This window comes from Schistocerca serialis, chromosome 1 (genome assembly GCF_023864345.2).
Source record: "Schistocerca serialis cubense isolate TAMUIC-IGC-003099 chromosome 1, iqSchSeri2.2, whole genome shotgun sequence".
Lineage (NCBI taxonomy): Eukaryota > Metazoa > Arthropoda > Insecta > Orthoptera > Acrididae > Schistocerca > Schistocerca serialis.
Genome location: NC_064638.1, coordinates 749,209,485 through 749,229,061, shown reverse-complemented (window position 1 = coordinate 749,229,061; position 19,577 = coordinate 749,209,485). Strand labels below are relative to the sequence as shown.

Below are 19,577 nucleotides of genomic sequence, written 5' to 3'. Positions count from 1 at the left end.
TTTTTAAATGCAGTTCTTGGTTGATCAGGAAATTCCAGAGGCTCAAAGGAAACGGAAGATAATGGTGTCACAACTGTAAACAGAAATGTTTATTTTACTTGCAGAATTTCTCAAAGCTGGCGAATAAGATGGGGTCAGCCGTCCAGTGGGCATACATGTTTATATTTCTGGTTTCAAATGTCACAGTACAATTATAACATGATGTACGTTATCAGTGAGCATAAGTGTCATTTGCAATTGTTACCGTAGAGAAGTGCAAGGAAAACTGAACGTGTACACGATGTATTATACAGTTCGATTGTTTAATTTGTAATTAATTGTTGTTGTGATCTACGAATCTATGCTGCCATCAAAGAGCGCCTAATGCATTGAAATGTTCTAGGGAAGGTTCTCAGATCTGCTTTCTCCCGTTCTGCATAATATCCGCTTGTGTTTGACAAGGCGACCAATTCACGAGGAGAACATGGCAAGTGTCATCCCAGAAACTTCGCTCAGTGAAAGAGTTGAACTATTTACTCGCTAAAAAGCACATAAAGAGGCTTGAAAATTTTGACGGTCGTTTTCTCAGAAACAGTTGAGTCTCTACGGATAAGCCGAAACACGGGTCCGCTTATTATGACTCCTCTTCCCGTGAGCGAAGTTTCTGGGAAATCAAGTTGTGGGACCAGGCGTGTTCTTCTCGTCGGTCGCAGTACATATTGACATTGTCGAGCGTCGATATGGTCAGTATCAAGACATATATAAGTGTCGCGTCCCGGACATAAAAATTGCGCAATAGAGTTTCGTTGTCTTTGGCTTTGCACTTCCGCGCATTATATTGAGGTACAGTACTGGCCATTAAAATTGCTACACCAAGAAGAAATGCAGGCGATAAACGCGTATTCATTTGGCAAATATATTATACTAGAACTGACATGTGATTATATTTTCACTTAATTTGGCTGCATAGAACCTGAGAAATCACGGCCTTGATACGCCCGGGCATTGAGTCATTGTGTATGGCGTGTACAGGTACAGCTGCGCATGCAGCTTCAACAGGATAGCACAGTTCATCAAGAGTAGTGACTGGCGTATTGTGACGAGCCAGTTGCTCGGCCACCATAGACCAGACGTTTTCAATTGGTGAGAGATCTGGAGAATGTGCTGGCCAGGGGAGAAGTAGAACACATTTTCTGTATCCAGAATGGCCCGTACAGGACCTGGAACATGCGGTCGTGCATTATCCTGCTGAAATGTAGGGGTTCGCGGGGATCGAATGAAGGGTAGAGCCACGGGTCGTAACATATCTGAAATGTAACATCCACTGTTCAAAGTGCCATCAATGCCAACAAGAGGTGACCGAGACGTGTAACCAATGGCACCCCATACCATCACACCGGGTGATACGCCAGTATGGCGATGACGAATACACGCTTCCAATGTGCGTTCACCATGATGTCGCCAAGCACGGATGCGACCGTCATAATGTTGTAAACAGAACCTGGATTCATCCGAAAAAATGACGTTTTGCCATTCGTGCACCCAGGTTCGTCGTTGAGTTACACCATCACAGGCGCTCCTGTCTGTGGTGCAGCTTCAAGGGTAACTGCAGCCATGGTCCCCGAGCTGATAGTCCATGCTGCTCCAAACGTCGTAGAACTGTTCGTGCAGATGGTTGTTGTCTTGCAAACGTCCCCATCTGTTGACTCAGGGATCGAGGCGTGGCTGCACGATCCGTTACAGCCGTGCGGATAAGATGCCTGTCATCTCGACTTCTAGTGGTACGAGACCGTTGGGATCGATCACGGCGCTCTGTATTACCCTCCTGAACCCACCGATTCCGTATTCTGCTAACATTCATTGGATCTCGACCAGCAATGTCGCGATACGATAAACCGCAATCGCGATAGGCTACAATCCGACCTTTATCAAAATCGGAAACGTGATGGTACGCATTTCTCCTCCTTACACGAGGCATCAGAACAACGTTTCGCCAGGCAACGCCGGTCAACTGCTGTTTGTGTATGAGAAATCAGTTGGAAACTTTCCTCATGTCAGCACGTTGTAGGTGTCGCCACCGGCGCCAAACCTGTGTAAATGCTCTGAAAAGCTAATCATTTGCATATCACAGAATCTTATTCCTGTCGGTTAAATTTCGCGTCTGTAGCACGTCTTCTTCGTGGTGTAGCAATTTTAATGGCCAGTAGTGTAGTATTATTGGTTCAATAATGCTGAGTGAGGGCTACATTTACAATAAATTGTAGTGAAAGTAGATTTGCAGAATTCGTTCTAAAGGGAAGAATGTATTACGTGCAGCAAACAGCCACAAAATACATGGAAAGAAGGTATGTGTAAACTATAGCTTGGAGGGGTCTCACCGTGCTGACGAGGACGCCTCTGGATTTCGCAGGGCCACTACCGGCGGGGCGCGGCGCTGTCAGCGCTGGGCCGGCACGAGGAGGCGCTGCTGTCGCTGTGCGCATGCGCGGCGCTGGAGGGCAGCGCGGCCGGCGTGCGGCGGGAGGCGACGCGGTCGCTCAGCTACGTTCTGTTGCTGTCCGCTGCGCACGCGCACTCGCCGCACTTTCCACTGGGGTACGTCTCACACACAGTTTATTTTTTGTCTGTCTTCTCAGTAAGCGCTAATATAGCCATCGGTATACTTATATAAGAATCAGCTCAACGAGGGTTATTCGGAAAGTAAGGTCCAGTTTCTCACAAAACATAAACAATCACATATTTTTTTCATTTTAAATCCTTTCATGTTTTCCTATTTTCTACACAGTTTCCATACTTGTTCAAACAATTATGTCCAAACAATCTACAAGCATTTGTATTTCTAAATCATAGACATCTGCCGCCTATGAGGATAACCAGTCTGTGGCTGCTTCGTCCATTTCGTCATCTGTTGCGAAGCGCTTGCCACAACTCCATTAGGTAGCGGAAGAAGTGAAAAATCGCTCGACGTCAAGTCTGAACTGTACGGGTCCGCATCTCGTGGTCTCGCGGTTGCGTTCTCGCTGCCTGAGCACGTGGTCCCGGGTTCCTTTCCTGGCGGGGTCAGGGATTTTCGCCTGCTTCGAGAAGACTGGGTATTTTCGTTGTCCTCATCATTTCATCATCATTCGTGCAAGTGGAAGATTGGACTGAGAAACGATTGGGAATCTGTACGGACGCTGATATCCGCGCAGTTGAGCGCCCCACGATCTAACCATCATCATCATCAACACCATGGTCCGCCCCCGGTAGCTGAGTGGTCAGCGCGACAGACTGTCAATCCTAAGGGCCCGGGTTCGATTCCCGGCTGGCTCGGAGATTTTCTCCGCTCAGGGACTGGGTGTTGCGTTGTCATCATCATCCTTTCATCCCCATCGACGCGCAAGTCGCCGAAGTGGCGTCAAATCGAAAGACTTGCACCAGGCGAGCGGTCTACCCGACGGGGGGCCCTCGTCACACGACGTTATTATCACCATCATGGACTGTACGGTGGCCATGTCACTTATTCTGAATTGCACGTCGAGGTTTAATCAGGATAGCTCAGTAGGCGGCTGCATTTATTGTTATCCCATGCCTCATAAACTCGATTAATAAGACCCCAAGTCTACCCCAAAACACGACTGCTATAACTTGCGTGTTGAGATTGGCTGCTTGGCCTTGAAATTTACTAGTGATGTCGCGTGATACCATTCCATTGACTGACTTTTAGACCGTGGGATCATGTGAGAAACCTACGTCTCGCCCCTATGACAATGTCTTCTAAAAATTGATCGCTTTCCTTATGACGTCGGTCCAGAAAATCAAGAGTACAAGCCATTCTTTCCATCTTATTTTCCTCAGTAAGCAGCGTGGGAACCCAATGCAGATAGTTCACTGAACAGCAACTTTTCAGAAACAATTTTGGGCAGAGTTGTTCTATCCACATTCGGAAATTGCGATGCTAATGTTGAAATTGTGAATCGCTGGTCTTTGTGAATCTTCTCGTCCACGGCTTGAGCCAAAACATCTGAAATCACCGATGGTCAGCCTGATCTAGGTGTATCGTGAACATTTTCCCATCCGTACTTGAAAGTTCTCGCCCATATACGCGCTTTGCTATCACTCATAGCACTGGGACCATGAACATCAATTACCTGTCGATGAATTTCCGCTGCTACAACGTTCCTTTCCGTCAAAAACCGAATCCCTCACAGGATGATTTCGTTACAGGATCATTTAGTAATCGCCAAAGTGTTACGGAGATGATAGATAAACTCCAGTGGAAGACTGCAGGAGAGACGCTCAGTAGCTCAGTACGGGCTTTTGTTGAAGTTTCGAGATCATACCTTCACCGAGAAGTCAAGCAGTATATTGCTCCCTCCTACATATATCTCGCGAAGAGACCATGAGGATAAAATCAGAGAGTTTAGAGCCCACACAGAGGCATACCGACAATCTTTCTTTCCAGAACAATACGAGACTGGAATACAAGGGAGAACCGATAGAGGTACTCAAGGTACCCACGGCCACACACCATCAGGTGGCTTGTGGAGTATGGATGTAGATGTAGATGTAGATATTTCAGTGGCCGAGTTGGTCAGTTGCTTTAAACATTTTGAATTGACACTGTAAACAGTGCACCGCAACAATACCAATGCAAATGGCATCGTTTGATGAGCAAGTCATGCCAGAAGTCAAGTGCGCATGTGGTTTTCAGTGTTCGCACGACTGTTGATTAGCTACAGCTATTCGGACCTTACTTTCCGAATAACCTCGTAAATTACAAACTGATCTGCCATTCAATTGAAAACGTATATAACAGGTGGTGGACTCTCAATTCCTTTTAAGTAAAGCAGCACAGTTTCAGTAGTCAGCAGAATGCATCACATTATGAAGAGACATTGTATTACTAGTAGTAATTTATAGTATCATAATTGTTCGGACAGCCAAAGATTATGTGGCTGGATAGTCATCCTCAGTGTCGTATAATGGGGATGCCACCAAGCCAATGCAATGTAGGTGTTTACACACACACACACACACACACACACACACACACACACACACACACAGTACCCGTTTTTCTAGTTGCCAATGAAAAACATTTGATTACCACAGGAGGTTGTAAGGGTGTGAAAGAAGGAACTGTTTCCACGTTTCCCACACCAGCCACCGCAGGCAGTTTTCTGAGATGCATACAATAGTCTCCATTTCTACGTGGAATAACTGCCGGGTGCTGAGGAATATTCTATTTGTGTTGCTGCTGGAGGCAGGAGCACAGTGTATGCTATACAGAGGCCTCTCACCACAGGGGCTTCCCGGTCCGACAGCTGAAGATGGAGGGCAGCCTGCAGGCACGGTGCCAGGCGCAGCCGCGGCGCACGGCGCAGACCCACCAGCACCCGGCCTCCTCGGACTGCGAGGACTCCTCCTCTGGGGAGGAAGATGACTCTTGCCAGGTATGCTACTACTGACGCTGTTAAGCACTCGCACTCACCCTGAAAGCAAACAGCTTGCTAAAGTCTGTGTCATAAAAGTGTCTCTTCTTCTTCCCCCCCCCCTCCCCCCTCCCCCCCACACACACACACCATCCTGCCCATCACCACACCATCTGCCTATCTGGCCATTCAGATTGACGTTTTCCAAGGATTCCCTTAATTACTTAAGGCACATACAGGGATGTTTTCTTTGAAAAGGAGATGACCAATTTCCTTCCCCATTTCAGCCATCGTCAATGGGACATTAAGTGCTAATTTTTCTCCATTCCTTCCCTTCTTCGTACTTCTGAAGTTGTCCGCAGTTAAATATCGTACCATCTGTCTAACTGACAAAGCACACTATTAATCAGATTCACATATTGAAAAACCAACAAAACTGCATACATACATTTTATGAACAATTGTACAACTATTTGTAATTTCTCTATAAACTGTCTCACAACCAGGACATCTGCAACTTTAAACCACCATGTATCCTCCCCTTCCTTTTCTAAAATTTTGTTTCAATTCATCAGTGTTTGTTGAACCACGTGAGCTAAAGTTCAAGCACCGAGTTACTACATAATTCACAGACAGCTAATAATAAAATTTAAAGAAAGCATTTTTCACCATAGATCTTTCAATTTTCCAAAAAGATTTCAGACTTGGTCTGTAGCATGAATGACTAAAATTTCCCAAGAGAACTGTTGAAGTTTCCATGTTTTCACTGACATCATAAGTTCTGCCACTCTCATGGGGAGTACCGTGCTAAAAGATGGCATACAACATTGAATTTCTTAGCAGTTTGATTGGATTTTCATGTATGATGGCATATTGACAAGGGAACAATAAATCTTGTATGTCTATCATGTAGGTAACATTACACGACTTCGTCAGTTGGAGACATAATTTCTTTTAATGGACTGGCGAGCGTTCTGATGTTCATCACGATCGACTTGCTTTCTCCCAGTATTGAAATTTCAAACTGTTGTACAGCAGATATCTTTATTTTTTAATTGTATAGTTTTTTCTTATTTCAAATTCAAATCACAAATTTATTTTCACTCATTTCCCATACAGAGAGCTGCCATATTCAACCAGTATGACTCCTAGTAGTTGTTAAAACTGCCATTGCCATACTTAATGAGATCGTGCACTACTTTTCAGATGTGTGTCATGTAATGCATTATTTTTTAACCTTTCAACTAAGAAGAACTACTTATTCAGTATAAAGTCCTTACTGTATTTAAAATAACAATAGATACTGTCCTATTACTACTCTTCTAAAAGTTAAAATTGTTTTTGTTTGCAGCCTGCACAACAGTTCTCTTCTGGCACTATGGTGTTCTTGCAAGAAAACAGCATTGTAAATAAACTAACTCATAAGGTCTTCAATCAAATCGAGAAACTGAAACGTAAGTTTAGAACATTTTTCTTCTCTAGTAGGATATTTTGCATTAAAGAAGGAATGTTGTACACAATGAAGTTTATTAAATATTTGGATGCCTTACATGTGAACTATCAAATTCAAGTAATTAACTTACTGGTTATACTTAAAGCAAGTGCATCATTTATGGAGTACTAACATAAATAATGCTAAATGTAAGGCAAAGGCAAATTAAAAATTGTATAAAGAAAGATCAGTTGCATTATTTGTAGATTGTATTCAAAACATTTTTGTTACTTGCTGTCTCATTTGTATCATTTAGAAGTTTCTTCAATGCTTCCTATAAACTTTTCTCAAGCCAAGATCTTATATCTAATACAAGATATGGTCAAAGGTCTTGTCTTCAGTAATCAGCTGTGCAGTCGGTAGTATGTAGATTGTCATAACATTGTAAGCTGTCTGATGATATAACATGAATGGGAGTAATGTCTGGTACATTTTTACTACAACAAATGTAAACTTCTGTGTGACAACAGTGATGAATCATGGATTTTTAATGTGTTTTCAGGTTCTGAAGTGCATGGCAGTGCAGACCTCAGTGTGGACCAGCAGTTAGTGGAACCAGCCGAATTTGAATGTGTGCTCTGCTGCCGGATTCTGTGGCAACCTGTTACCACACCATGTGGCCACACATACTGTTGGATGTGTCTGGACAGGTGTCTGGACTATAGCTGTGCATGCCCACTCTGTATGACATCGCTCGCTGATGTGAGTACCTCGTACTGAGGGTGTAATGGGATTAGTGCAATGCTCGGAAAAGTCTTAATAATTGTAGTTTCGGGACACCATAAAACTAATAACAGTCGTATCACATTATTATGACTTACTTACCTTTGATACTCACTGTATGTGGCTCTTGAAATACACGACTGTGTCGGTGCATATTGTGCCGTAGGGAGGAAGTGCATGTCAGTCATTGCTATTGTAAGTAAAAGGTGGGGTTGGTACCACTGCAAACAGTCAATGTGGTACACAAATTGCAAATCGTAGTTCACCATTTACATGAGATGGGAAAGGGAGCAGTTACAAAGGTGTAAGCCTACTGGGAGGAAATGGGATAGTTGATGTGCCAAACTGTTGCAGCTAACCGTCAATACTGTAGCACTGGATTCTGGAACTTTACTTCACTGAACACCAGCAAGTGTATCATTGTTGGTTAGCTGCTAAAGAAGAGTTTAAGCAAAAAATGCTTAATTCTGAACTACAGTCTCACAGTTGAGCCTGCTCTGTGACTTTTTAAGGTTCTTTTCCATGTGAGTGATAGTCTAGGCAACAAGAAAGATAATAATGTCAACTGAGAAAGCAATAAGTTGAGCAACCCAACATTTATGACGAAATCTAAAAGGATAGTTAAATATTAAATAAAAACTTTTAACTTAAGTATGAAAACATTGTAGTAAACGCAAAGGAAACCATAGAAGAATAAACTCAAGAATAATAAATTTAGTTTTCTGATACTCGGTGGATTCCTTAAAATGATGGCATTAGAAAATGGGTGGTTTCTGTGTAAGTTAACTATTTTAGTGTACAGTTTATCACATTTCTTTAACTGCGTACAAACTACTGTTAGCTGACCAGGAGCTATTGATAGAGTAAGGATAGTATGAAAAATATATAGATAAACTAAGCAACTTATTCAAAATATCATTTTTGTGATTTCACTGTCTTATTGTAAGGTGTCAGAAAAGAACTAATTGTCAACAATAACTATTGTTTCCATATTTACAGTATTTGGCAACAAGTCCACGCAGTATCACGGAATTTGTCGAGTGTGCTCTACGTCTTCTGCTGCCTGCTGAGTATGCAGCACGGCAGGCTCTTCATCGCCAGGAGTTGGTTGGAGGAGGACCCCATGTGCCTGTTTTTGTGTGCACTACAGCATTTCCGTGTGTGCCGTGCCCTCTGTATGTGTACGAACCGCGATATCGTGTGATGGTGCGACGTTGTGTCGATTCAGGATCGCGCCAGTTTGGTATTGCAGCTTGTCTTCACAAAGATGCAGGCAGAGATAGGTAAGCTGATAGCCTTTTCTGTGTTTTTATCAGTGTGTACATCAAAATTTCATAGCATGAACACGTTGATCTCTGTTAACAATGTTTCAGTTCATATATTTTTTACTTGATTCAGTATGTTATAAGAAAATATTTATTTATTTGTTTTCCTTGTGTAATGAAAATTTTCAGTAAATTTTGAGCTTCACTAAGCTCACAATTATCTGTATCTTTTTTAGGTATGCAGAATATGGTACAATGTTAGAAATTAGAGACTGGATTCTCCTTAAGGATGGATGCTCCATCTTGACAACTGTCGGTATGCGTCGCTTTCGTGTGTTGGCCCGAGGAGAGCGTGATGGTTATGATACTGCACAAGTAGAGTTTCTACGAGACCAGCCTGTGATGCCAGAACATCTTGGCAGTAAGTTTTTATTTTGTTTAGTTATTTATATTTCTTGTTGAGTTTGTAATGATATCCGACAGCAACTTTTTCATTTTGGCTACTACACAATAGTGTCCTCTAGGCAGACATTGAATATCAGCATACACAAAAATTTTGGAAGTTGCATGTCTTTTGACTGCAGCATTTTAGAGATTTTGCTACACAGGGATCTTTTATAAAGCATAATGAAGGAAAATCAGATAGAAGGAAATCTGTGAATGCAGCATAAAGTGTTAATACAGCTATTATGCCGACAGAAAACCAAAGAAAACACAAAACATAGAGAAGGCAATCTGGCTCACAAAAATAAAAGCCAACAGATAAAATCTGAAAATGAAACAATTATGATAAAGCCACTGTTTGCTAAGAGAGTGTGCAGCAATCACAGCCAAACTTGATCTGGAAAAAATGTGAAAGAAATTCCGAATAGATACAGAATGGAAAGGAAGCTGATTCACTGAAGTAAGTGCACTCGGAGAGAAGAGAGATGATGGAAAAAAGCTGCAATAGAAACTGAAAGCACAAGCAGAAAATATGAAAAAAGGAAAAAAAAAGTGTAAGATAATAAAGTTACCAAGAAAAGTTTTACACCTAATGAAAACAAAAGAAGCAGAATAATCAATAGTCAGTGTGCATAGATCTTAAATGAGGAAGTAATGCAGATCAGACACATTCCATTGATAAGCGAGGAATCTCATTGTCTCAAATTATGGTCAACAATGCACACAATTGCACAACATGAAAGTTCAAGAATTGCAAGATGACATGCATCTTGCCACTGAGGTTGTAAACTAATAGATTTTATTATTTTACCATAGTATAAAGCATTCCCACATCATACCAAAAGTTTCCAGTTCTTCTTTTCACATAAGTTGATTAGAATTTACAGCAAAAACATGAATGTTTGACACTTACATTATTCGTATATGTTAATCAAGCTACAAAAAAGTTAAATTATTTGACAGGGTTGCAAGAACTGCATGAGCGAGTGCATCAGAAAGGACAACAGTGGTTTGCAGCAATGCCACCCCAGGTCCAGGCAGAAATTATACGCACATTTGGCCACATGCCTGCTGTTGAGGAGGACTGGCCCACTCTAGCTGATGGACCTGCCTGGCCATGGTGGCTGCTAGCAATACTGCCATTAGGACAGCATCTGCAGGTTAGAAGAGGCACTTTTCATGTAAACAAAACAATCAGCTTTTTTATTTTAACATTATTACTATTATTATTATTATTTTGTAACAATATCTCATAAACTGCAGTAGCTACATATGATGTCTGTAAAAAGAATTAAATTCATTTAATATGTTGACCGGGGGACACAAAATATTAAACATAAAGAAAATACAGCACAAAAATGTGAAATAACTTTTGAGGTCTTGCTCTTCTTCTAGTAAAAGTGCACACTTTCACATGCACAACCACATGGACACCCAAATGTACACTCCCGTGGTGAGAATGATTTTAGCTTATTGATAATTGAAGTAGTTGCCTGGGCTGATGGTGGTGGTGGTGAGGGAGTAGTTAAGGACGCATGAGGCATGGAGGAGGTAGTAAGTAGAATGACGCAAGTCTTTTGACAGATGACTCAGTGGCTGTACACCAAGACAATAGGAGTTCAGATGGTAGGGTATTTGAGAGATATAGAGTGAGGGAGAAGGGGGAGGGGACAAAGGGAAGGAGGGAAAAGGGAGAAGTAAGACAGAAATGAAGAGGGTGACAGAGAGTGGAAGAGAAATGGAGACTGGTGGTGGATAAGAAGCTATGAGAGAGAGAATAAGGGGGGGGGGGGGGGGAGGGACCAGACTGGTGGCAGAAGGAAGTACACAATATGGATGGGGAAGGAGTGATGGGGACAGAAGAGAGAAGGGGAAAGGTAAGGTGAGGTATTGGGAAACAGCTTAGCAGAGATCGGAGATTTGGGCCAGGGGGGTCTCTGAGACTGCAGAATATGCTGGTGAGACTGAGACATTACCCCCTCCCCCGTGTAGTTAAGATGAACTTTTGCTTGAAAGGAGTATCCAAATGGCCCATGCAGTGAAGCAGCTGTTGAAGTCATTTGCATTGTAGTGTGCAGCATATTCAGCAACTAGATGGTCAAGTTGGTGGTTCGCCATAGTTTTGCAGTGGCCATTCATGTGAGCTAGACAGTTGGTTACTTGTCGTGGCCACATAGAATACTGTATAGTAATTGCTGCAAAGCTGATATATAATGTGGCTGCTTTCATACATGACCCTGCCTTCTGTTGGGTACGAAGTTCCCATGACTGGACTGCAGTAGAAGATGGTGGATGGGTGTATGAGACAGGTCTTGCATCTGGGCCAGCCACAAAGGAATAACTAGTGGGATGCTTGATTGAGAGCAGGTTTGGAATAGGGATAGACAGGGTTATTCTGTAGCTTAGATGGGCAGTGGAACATTACTTTTGGTGATGTAGGTAGGATTTTGTTAAAGATATCCTTCACCTTAGGGCACAACGAGAACTAATCAAAGCCCTAGTGAAAGATGTGGTCGACCTGGGTCAATGCTGTTAGGTGGCTCAATAACACATTTAGTGGTGCCAGAGGAGGAGATGACACAAGAGTTTTGCTTATGGATGAGCTGTTGCTTGTCACTAAAGGCTCTGGTAAGGTCATCGGTATATTTTGACAACTCCTGCTTTCCCCTGCAGATGCAGCATTCATGGTTGGCAAGGCTGGAAGGAAGAGACATTTTTGATATGGAATGGGTGACAGCCGTCAAAGTAAAGGTACTGTTGGTAGTTGGTGCACTTGATGTGAACAGACATTTGTGGAGCCATATCAGAGTTGGAGATAGGCATCCAGGAAGGTTGCTCATTGAGCTGAGGAGGACCAGGTGAAGTGGGTATGGGAATAGGTGTTGAGGGTCTGGAGGAAAGAGCAAGACTGTCTGTGCGGAGTCCGTCATGAAAATGTCATCAATGAATTTGAACCAGACAAAGGGTTCTAGGTGTTGACTGGATAGTAAGGATTCTCCCAGATGATCCATGAATACAGTAAGCTGGCATAGGGTGCTACCATGTGAGTACTCATGGAAATACCACAGGTATGTTTATAGATTTGGTCTTCAAAAGAGAGATAATTCTGGGTGACGATATGGTTGGCTGGGAGGATCAGGAAGAGTGAGCTGGATTTGGTATCAGGAGGACACTGGACATTCCACAGCCACAAGGCATGGGGGATGTGGGTGTACAAGGCTGTGGCAAACAATGTGTAACAAGGAGTCCATTGGTAATGGGACAAGAGCTGTGGAAAGGCAGTGAAGGAATTGTGGGATGGGAGGTTACGACAGTAGCTTGCATGTGTTGGCCAATAAAGGCTAAGGTTTGTTCTGTGGGAGCATTGTACCTAGTCACGATGGACAACCAGTAAGGAGACCTGTGAAGTCAGGGCTTTGGAGTTTGGAGATTAGGTGAAAGGTAGGAGCACAGGGGATTGCTGGAAGGAGGAGGCTGGTAGTCAGGTGTTAGGTTTTGAGATGGACCTAAGGCCTTGAGTAGCTGCTGAAGGTCTTGTTGGACTTCTGGCATGGGATCGTGGTCACAAGGTTTGTATGTAAATGTGTAAGGATGTTTCTGGAGACCCTCACCCACATCACTTTGATTCGTGATCACTCTGACAGAGCTTTTGTCAATGGGAAGGACGATGAGTCCTACATTGGTTTTTAGGTTATGAATAGCTATTCCATAGGAGTTATGTTGGACTCATTGGGAAGAGATTTAGGAAAGGAAGGTGAGGCTAGGTCAGAAGTGAGAAATTCGTGAAAGACTGCCTTGGAAGGGGAGGAGGATGGTGGTTTGGAGGAAGTTGGCACTGTTTTAAACAAGATTCTTTGTGGGTTTTTGATTGGCTGTTATCAGTGAGGTGTGTGGTGAAGAAATGTGTCCACTGCAGAGAGTGAGTAAGGGAAAGAAGGTTCTTTACAAGTCCAGCATGGCTGAATGACAATTTCGGGCTAAAAGTGATGACTTTAGAAAGCACTGAGACCTCTGCAGAGGTCAGAGTTTTGGCAGAAAGGTTGACAGTAGTGTTACAGGATGGTTGTTCAGGAGCAGTATGTTTCATGTGGGGTGGAGGAAGTGTTGGGTGATGTGAAAGGCAGAGTAATTCAGCAGGGCTTGGTGGGGAACCTGTGAGGGGTTGACTGGGGGGGTGGGTTTGATCATAGAAGTAGGTTACTACTTGGCTAAAGGCAGTTCCATGTGGGGATAATGCAGAAGTATAGCTGGGGCTGCTTACTTGTTTGGTGCTGGGAATGCTGTTCCAGCTATTGAGAATAAGTGTATTTACTAAAGTGATGGTATTGAGGTAGTTGTGTTCACAGAGTAAAAGGTTTCTGGAAAAGGAGTAGAGGCTGTCAAGTATGGTTTGAGCTTGGTTTATGTGATTATGAAGGAGCAGATTAATGAGTGTGAGGGACTGATGGAACTGGAGAAGGTGAAGGTTCTTGCAGTAGGACGTGTGGCAGACACAGGATGTGTAATTTGAGTTTTACTAAGGCAAAAGACAGTTCTTAGAGTTGCTGAAGGTAGAATGTGCAGGGGTTCATGATTGGATGCTTGGCAGACAAAATGAGTGACTGAAAACACAGTTTATGTAAAAGTTTCAAACATAAGGGGTTTGCAGAGCACTCAGACCTCATATTGATAGTGTGTGCAATTAGTGGTACAGGCAATGAATATTGCACTGATATACATTTGTTGGATAAATCTAAAAGTGCTATAGGTCTACCACCTGAGCAAGTAATCATTGTACCATCATATCCAGTTTATTTAATAGGGAAGAGATCTGACGATACATCTTACAGGACCATTTGAATAGAACAGGCAGCATATGGCAGGGAATTATCCTTCTGAAACTGAATATTGCCTTCATGTCATTAGATTGGCAGAAAAATGGGTTATATTACATTCTGCACTTAATACAGTACTGTTCAATATTCTCTTCACAAATAACAAACATAAATATGAATTTTAACATACAATGCTCCAGGCCATAATGACCAGAATTACACACGTGTCATAAGTGAATTTAGGGTAACCTGTCACTATCATTCATTTATATGGAAGTGATTTTCACTTGCATGAAGACAGAACATGTTCCTGTTGCTAATAGGTCTGCCAACTACACCAGAGCCAAAAACAAAGTATACAAATAAGAATGAGCTTTCACATTCAAAGTCTTGCATTCTCTTTTTATTGTGTAGGTGTACTTGTGATAGTGTGCCAGGTCTTATTGTAAAATCCAGTAACTAACCGATTTAAAAAATTTCCAATACAAATCTGAAAAACAGATATCATGTTTTGTTGTAAAGTAGGAAAAATTCAAAATGTTAAAACTTTGCTCCGAATGTTATTTACTTGGCTAATTCAACCACTGATTAATACCACATTTTCGATCCTACAGGTAGGTATCTTGTCAACAACAAGCCTCGAGAAGCGACTTCGGGCAATAGATAAGACACTAGACCAAGTGCAGCTGAGAATGGTGAATGTTGCAGGACCAAGTGCATCTCAGATATCAACTGAAAGGGTTCCTAATGGAAGCCATCAACAACACTATAGTTATCAACAGCAACAGCAGCAACAATTGCAACAACAGCAGTTACAGCTTTTGCAGCAGCAGCAGCAGCAACAACAACAACAACAACAGCAACAGCAACAACACCAGCATCTACAGCAGCAGCAGTATCCACATCAGCGTCAGCAACTACACATTCAACAACAACCACAACAGCAATCAAACAGTGGACAATCACAACCACCTCACCCTATGTCAATGCCATCATCTGTATGGCAACCACAACCAATGGTGGTAGAGCCATCTTGACCCTGTGATGTTTTGCCACCACCTTCAGAAAACTGCATTCAGCACTTCAGTAATCTGTACTAGTCTGTTGCACTTTCATGTGCAAGCTGTGCAGACTGAACTATCTAAGCATCCCAAATTGCAAAAAAAAAGATATTTAAGATGTTCTTCCCTTTATTCTGTGTGTGCGTTTTGTAAACATAAAAGTCTTATTCACAGTGTCCACTTTAAGAAATATATTTAAAGTAACTATGATAAACATTCCATTTTGTTTGGATGATGTACAGTATCAAAGTTAATACTTCATCCCTAAATATTAGCGTAATGAAAACTAGATAACTGTATCACTTCAAAAAGATATTTCCAAAGATTGGTAGGGAGTACATTAGAAATTGTGAAATTATTTCAGACTTACTCCTGCAGTTTTCTGCAGTATACCGACAGAGTAAGGTAACTATATTCATTTATAGGCTTCCTAAAGACAAAGAAGAATAAAAAGGAATATGAGATGTATTTTATATCAGTCTCCAGATACTGTGTTAGGTATTGTTTATCAGTCACAATTTCTCAGTGTGTTAGGTACAAACAAGAGAAGAGTAAAATATCTAATTTCTTGAATGAATTTATCTCTCTTTCTCAGTTTTTGGCAAAAAGATTTTCATGGTTGTTCTTATTAACTTTTAAGGACTGTTAAGATAATCATTACAGAAGATAAAGTTCACCTACTGTGATGACCTGTTATCTCTCCTATTTGCATGGCTTGTATATAAAAATCTTGACTACTTTTGACAACTACAGTGTCACTGAAATTCTGTTCCGTAGTCAAATTAGGTCTCCCTTGAGTTTTCATGAAGCATCATCTCTTATTAGCTAACATGAAGTTATTATTTCCTTGCAAATTCCATTACATCTTATAGTTCTATGCCATTCATAAAGGCGCCTTTCTTATCGTGTTAAGTGTTTCTTGATTGTTTTACTAATTTTTTCGTCACTGTATATCCCATATGATTTTCTTTCGATATTATCTATACAGGTCTGACAAATTCTGCTGTCTCACTCTAATTAATTTGCTTTTTGCTCTGTGTGTTTGCCGCATGCCTAACATGAATTTCACAAAATATCATTTGGACTGAGTAATAAAGTATGTAACACAAAACGAACATATACAATAAAATATGAGTGGATTTATGCATTAAAATACTGTAAATTAATGCCATTTTACATTGCTTGAACATTCCTCTTATACTATTTTTCTGATTTTAATTAGTGTTAATTCTTAGCATGTTGAAAATTTCTTGGGTTATGGTATAATATTGTGTGTCAGTTTTCCTCAACTGAGTAAAAGGTCTTCTGTATCCTTAATTCACTGTCATACATAATCTTCTACTTGTAAATAGATGTGCTTGCATGTGAACAACTGACAACTCTCACTACAATCCACAAAAATAATCTATTTTCCACCTATAGCATATAAGATGGAACTTGTTTCTGTCATTTACACAGGTCAAATAACTTCTATTTTCTATATTATTTTTCACTCAGGGTCATATTTTCATATGGCAGCTCCTTGCTCTTGTGTAAATCAATTGAGAAGAGTATTTAAAAGCAGCAGTTATGAAATAATAATATCATTTCATATGCAGATTGAAGCGTTTTGCTCTTCAAATAATGAAATACCTAAATTATATCATTATTATACACAGGTTGGTTTCGGTAATGCTTTTGCTGTTTAATTGAAACAGCTTGCCTACAGTCATGGGATGCATTGGGTATTGTCTTGTTCTTGATGACAATGTTGACTCATAGCAAAAAGCATTAAAGATCTGAGTAATGGAAAACTAGAAAGTATTAAAACAGATGTCCGTAGAAACGAATATAAAACAATAAAGGAAAGGAGCTTACATGCAAGTGTGATTTATGATTTGTCAGTTTGCTCAACAGCACATTGACTGGCACAGTGAGTTGTTTTTGGGAATGTCTTTCTAAAAAATCATTCTTTTTTTCTATAATACAAAGTGACAGTGCTCTTGAGAATATAAAAGTTAATAGTTAGCAAATACTCCTACTCCCAGGCATACATTATGGAATAATCAGGTCTTTGATACAAAATTTGCATGTGCCAAAACTGAAACTAAACTCAGTGACAAAAATAAAACATAGTCAGAAAGAACATCTATAGTAACTAGTTATAAATGTAAGCAGGATAAAGCTACAAAGATTTTACTAATTAATGTTGTATACTTTGCAAAATGGAAGTGTTAAAGAATACAGAAACTGTTTCCTGTCAGTGTTAATTTGTGTAGAGATTTCCTATATCACATGTTACAGAATAGACAGTAAGAGTATGAAAAGACTGATTAGATATAAGGTTATTTAATTATGAGAGATTACTACTGGTACTGTGAGACTTACTTAACTAACACTATTTTTCTGTGTGCAAGAAAATTGGCATACATATTACGTCAAAATAATTGGCTGACTGATCTTTGAAAAGAAGATGGAACTGCTAGTTTTCTGTAGTAATCTTTACAAGCATTTAGTCCAGTATGGAAATGGGTCTTTCATCATAATAAATTAAATACACCTGAAAATGCTATGCACATTGACATTGTTACCAAAATGAGGTACTATAATGTTGGCAAAATGATTAGCTACATATGCATCATTGTTGCCGTTTAAATGTAAGAGTCATATATTTTTCCACTTTTCTCATAATGACATACTGGACAGATTATTTTGCAGTTCTTGATACCTGCATTTTTTAAATGTCCAGAGCCCTAAAATATGTATATTGTATTTACACTGCTTTCCCATATTTTTAAAAATTATTTTCTAAAAATTATTTATCTCTATGGGTTCTTCTGTTGTCACATCTTCCAAATTCATTTCTTTAAATCCCTATACCCCCCTCCTCCACCCTTTTAAAGAAAACTGTCAAATTTATAACATACTACTACACTATTTTTTGTTTCTTTCTTTTGTGTGGTTAGCCTTACAACTGTCACTGCAAAATATTTTGCAGAGTGTAGGATTCTGTCCTTCAAAAAAAGCTGCCTAGATCAGCCTAAGTATTCTAAAACCATGATATATTTGTATTATCACAGTGGCACAACATCAGTTGAGTGAATGATTTCATAGACATTCATTGACTCAATTGTCTTCACATTAAAGTATTTATATAGTTTGTTCATATGTAATTGTTTGTGTCTGTGGGTGTGAAAATGTATTTATATAACAACAAGTGAATGTTGAAACACACATTGTGATATTATTAGTAGGATTGTTAGTTTATTTATGTTAACTAATTAAACTGTGTTACAGATTATGAATTTGAGACTGTTTTTCATTGACAGAAACCTCACCATTTCCCCACACTCTAGTTAATTGTACCAGCTGTGTTAACATTAATCAGAAGGAAAATTGTGTTTGATGCTGAAGTAGACTGGCAATGAATATTCACCAATTAAAAGCGTATTTGTCTTTTTTAAAGACAAGTATATCTTTAGTTGATGCAGTGTTACATTTAACATACGTGTTATACACATAAAGGAAAGATGCTTATAAGAAATACTAGGGCGATCCAAGGAACACATGTATCAAAACCACAAACTGACAGACAACATTGACTCATACTGAGAATATTACTTCCTGTAGTGATACTAATTAATTGCTTTAGTACCTTCTGGTCACACTATTGTTAAGCAGTTAAATACATCTGCCAACCTCCGCCATGCTCTTTTGCCAATGCATAAACTTTAGATGGGGTATCAAATAGTGGTGGTGGTAGTGGTGGTGGTGGTGGTAGTAGTAGTAGTAGAAGTAGTAGAGAAAAAAAAACCATTTTATGAAGTGGGGCAGTGAGGATACACATTTATTTAAAGGATCAAGAAACAACATTAGAAAGAAAGCAAAATTAAGTAAAAAAACTGAAGGCAAGAGCAGAGAGAGGTAGAAAATAAATAGAAAAAATGGAGTGACAATTAAACTGATTATTTATTTACTATTATGGTAATAGCTCACAATTCAGATTTCTCAACACTACACAATGTATATGATTACAACAGTAGTTGCTTTTAGATTTCAGGGTTATCAGAAGAGGCCAATACTCTCTCTTTGAAAGAAGTGCAGAAATATAGATAGGCCCATGAAGACAGTGTTGAACATTCCTGGTCAATGCACGATATCTATGATGAATAGTTATATTTTCTCCAACTTTTTATTCTATTTTATGCACAATTTTTCATTTTTTATTTTTAATGGTCGCTACATTTCAGTTAGTGTGTTTCTTACATTTGATACCTGCTGGTGGATGGAAGAGTTAGTGTCTATACCAAAGACAGCCAAGAGAGTGCTATCTTTTATTGGAGCAAATGAGTTTATCAAAAAGGGTAAGAAACATAGCTAGTAAATACACAGAGGTCAATAAATGT

The 19,577-nt window shown here is 40.2% G+C and overlaps 1 protein-coding gene across 1 annotated transcript in view; it reads left to right on the top strand.

Annotated features, from left to right (window-relative positions):
• LOC126429858 (LON peptidase N-terminal domain and RING finger protein 3) overlaps positions 1 to 18,481 on the top strand; it is a 198,451-nt gene extending 179,970 nt beyond the window's left edge. The window contains exons 4-11 of the mRNA XM_050090422.1: positions 2,390 to 2,574; positions 5,267 to 5,414; positions 6,745 to 6,847; positions 7,388 to 7,587; positions 8,608 to 8,891; positions 9,110 to 9,294; positions 10,281 to 10,477; positions 14,746 to 18,481. Of these exons, the coding sequence (XP_049946379.1) occupies positions 2,390 to 2,574; positions 5,267 to 5,414; positions 6,745 to 6,847; positions 7,388 to 7,587; positions 8,608 to 8,891; positions 9,110 to 9,294; positions 10,281 to 10,477; positions 14,746 to 15,168 (1,725 nt within the window). The 3' untranslated portion in view covers positions 15,169 to 18,481. The remainder of the gene's footprint in view (positions 1 to 2,389; positions 2,575 to 5,266; positions 5,415 to 6,744; positions 6,848 to 7,387; positions 7,588 to 8,607; positions 8,892 to 9,109; positions 9,295 to 10,280; positions 10,478 to 14,745) is intronic.
• The last annotated feature ends 1,096 nt before the right edge of the window (positions 18,482 to 19,577 follow it).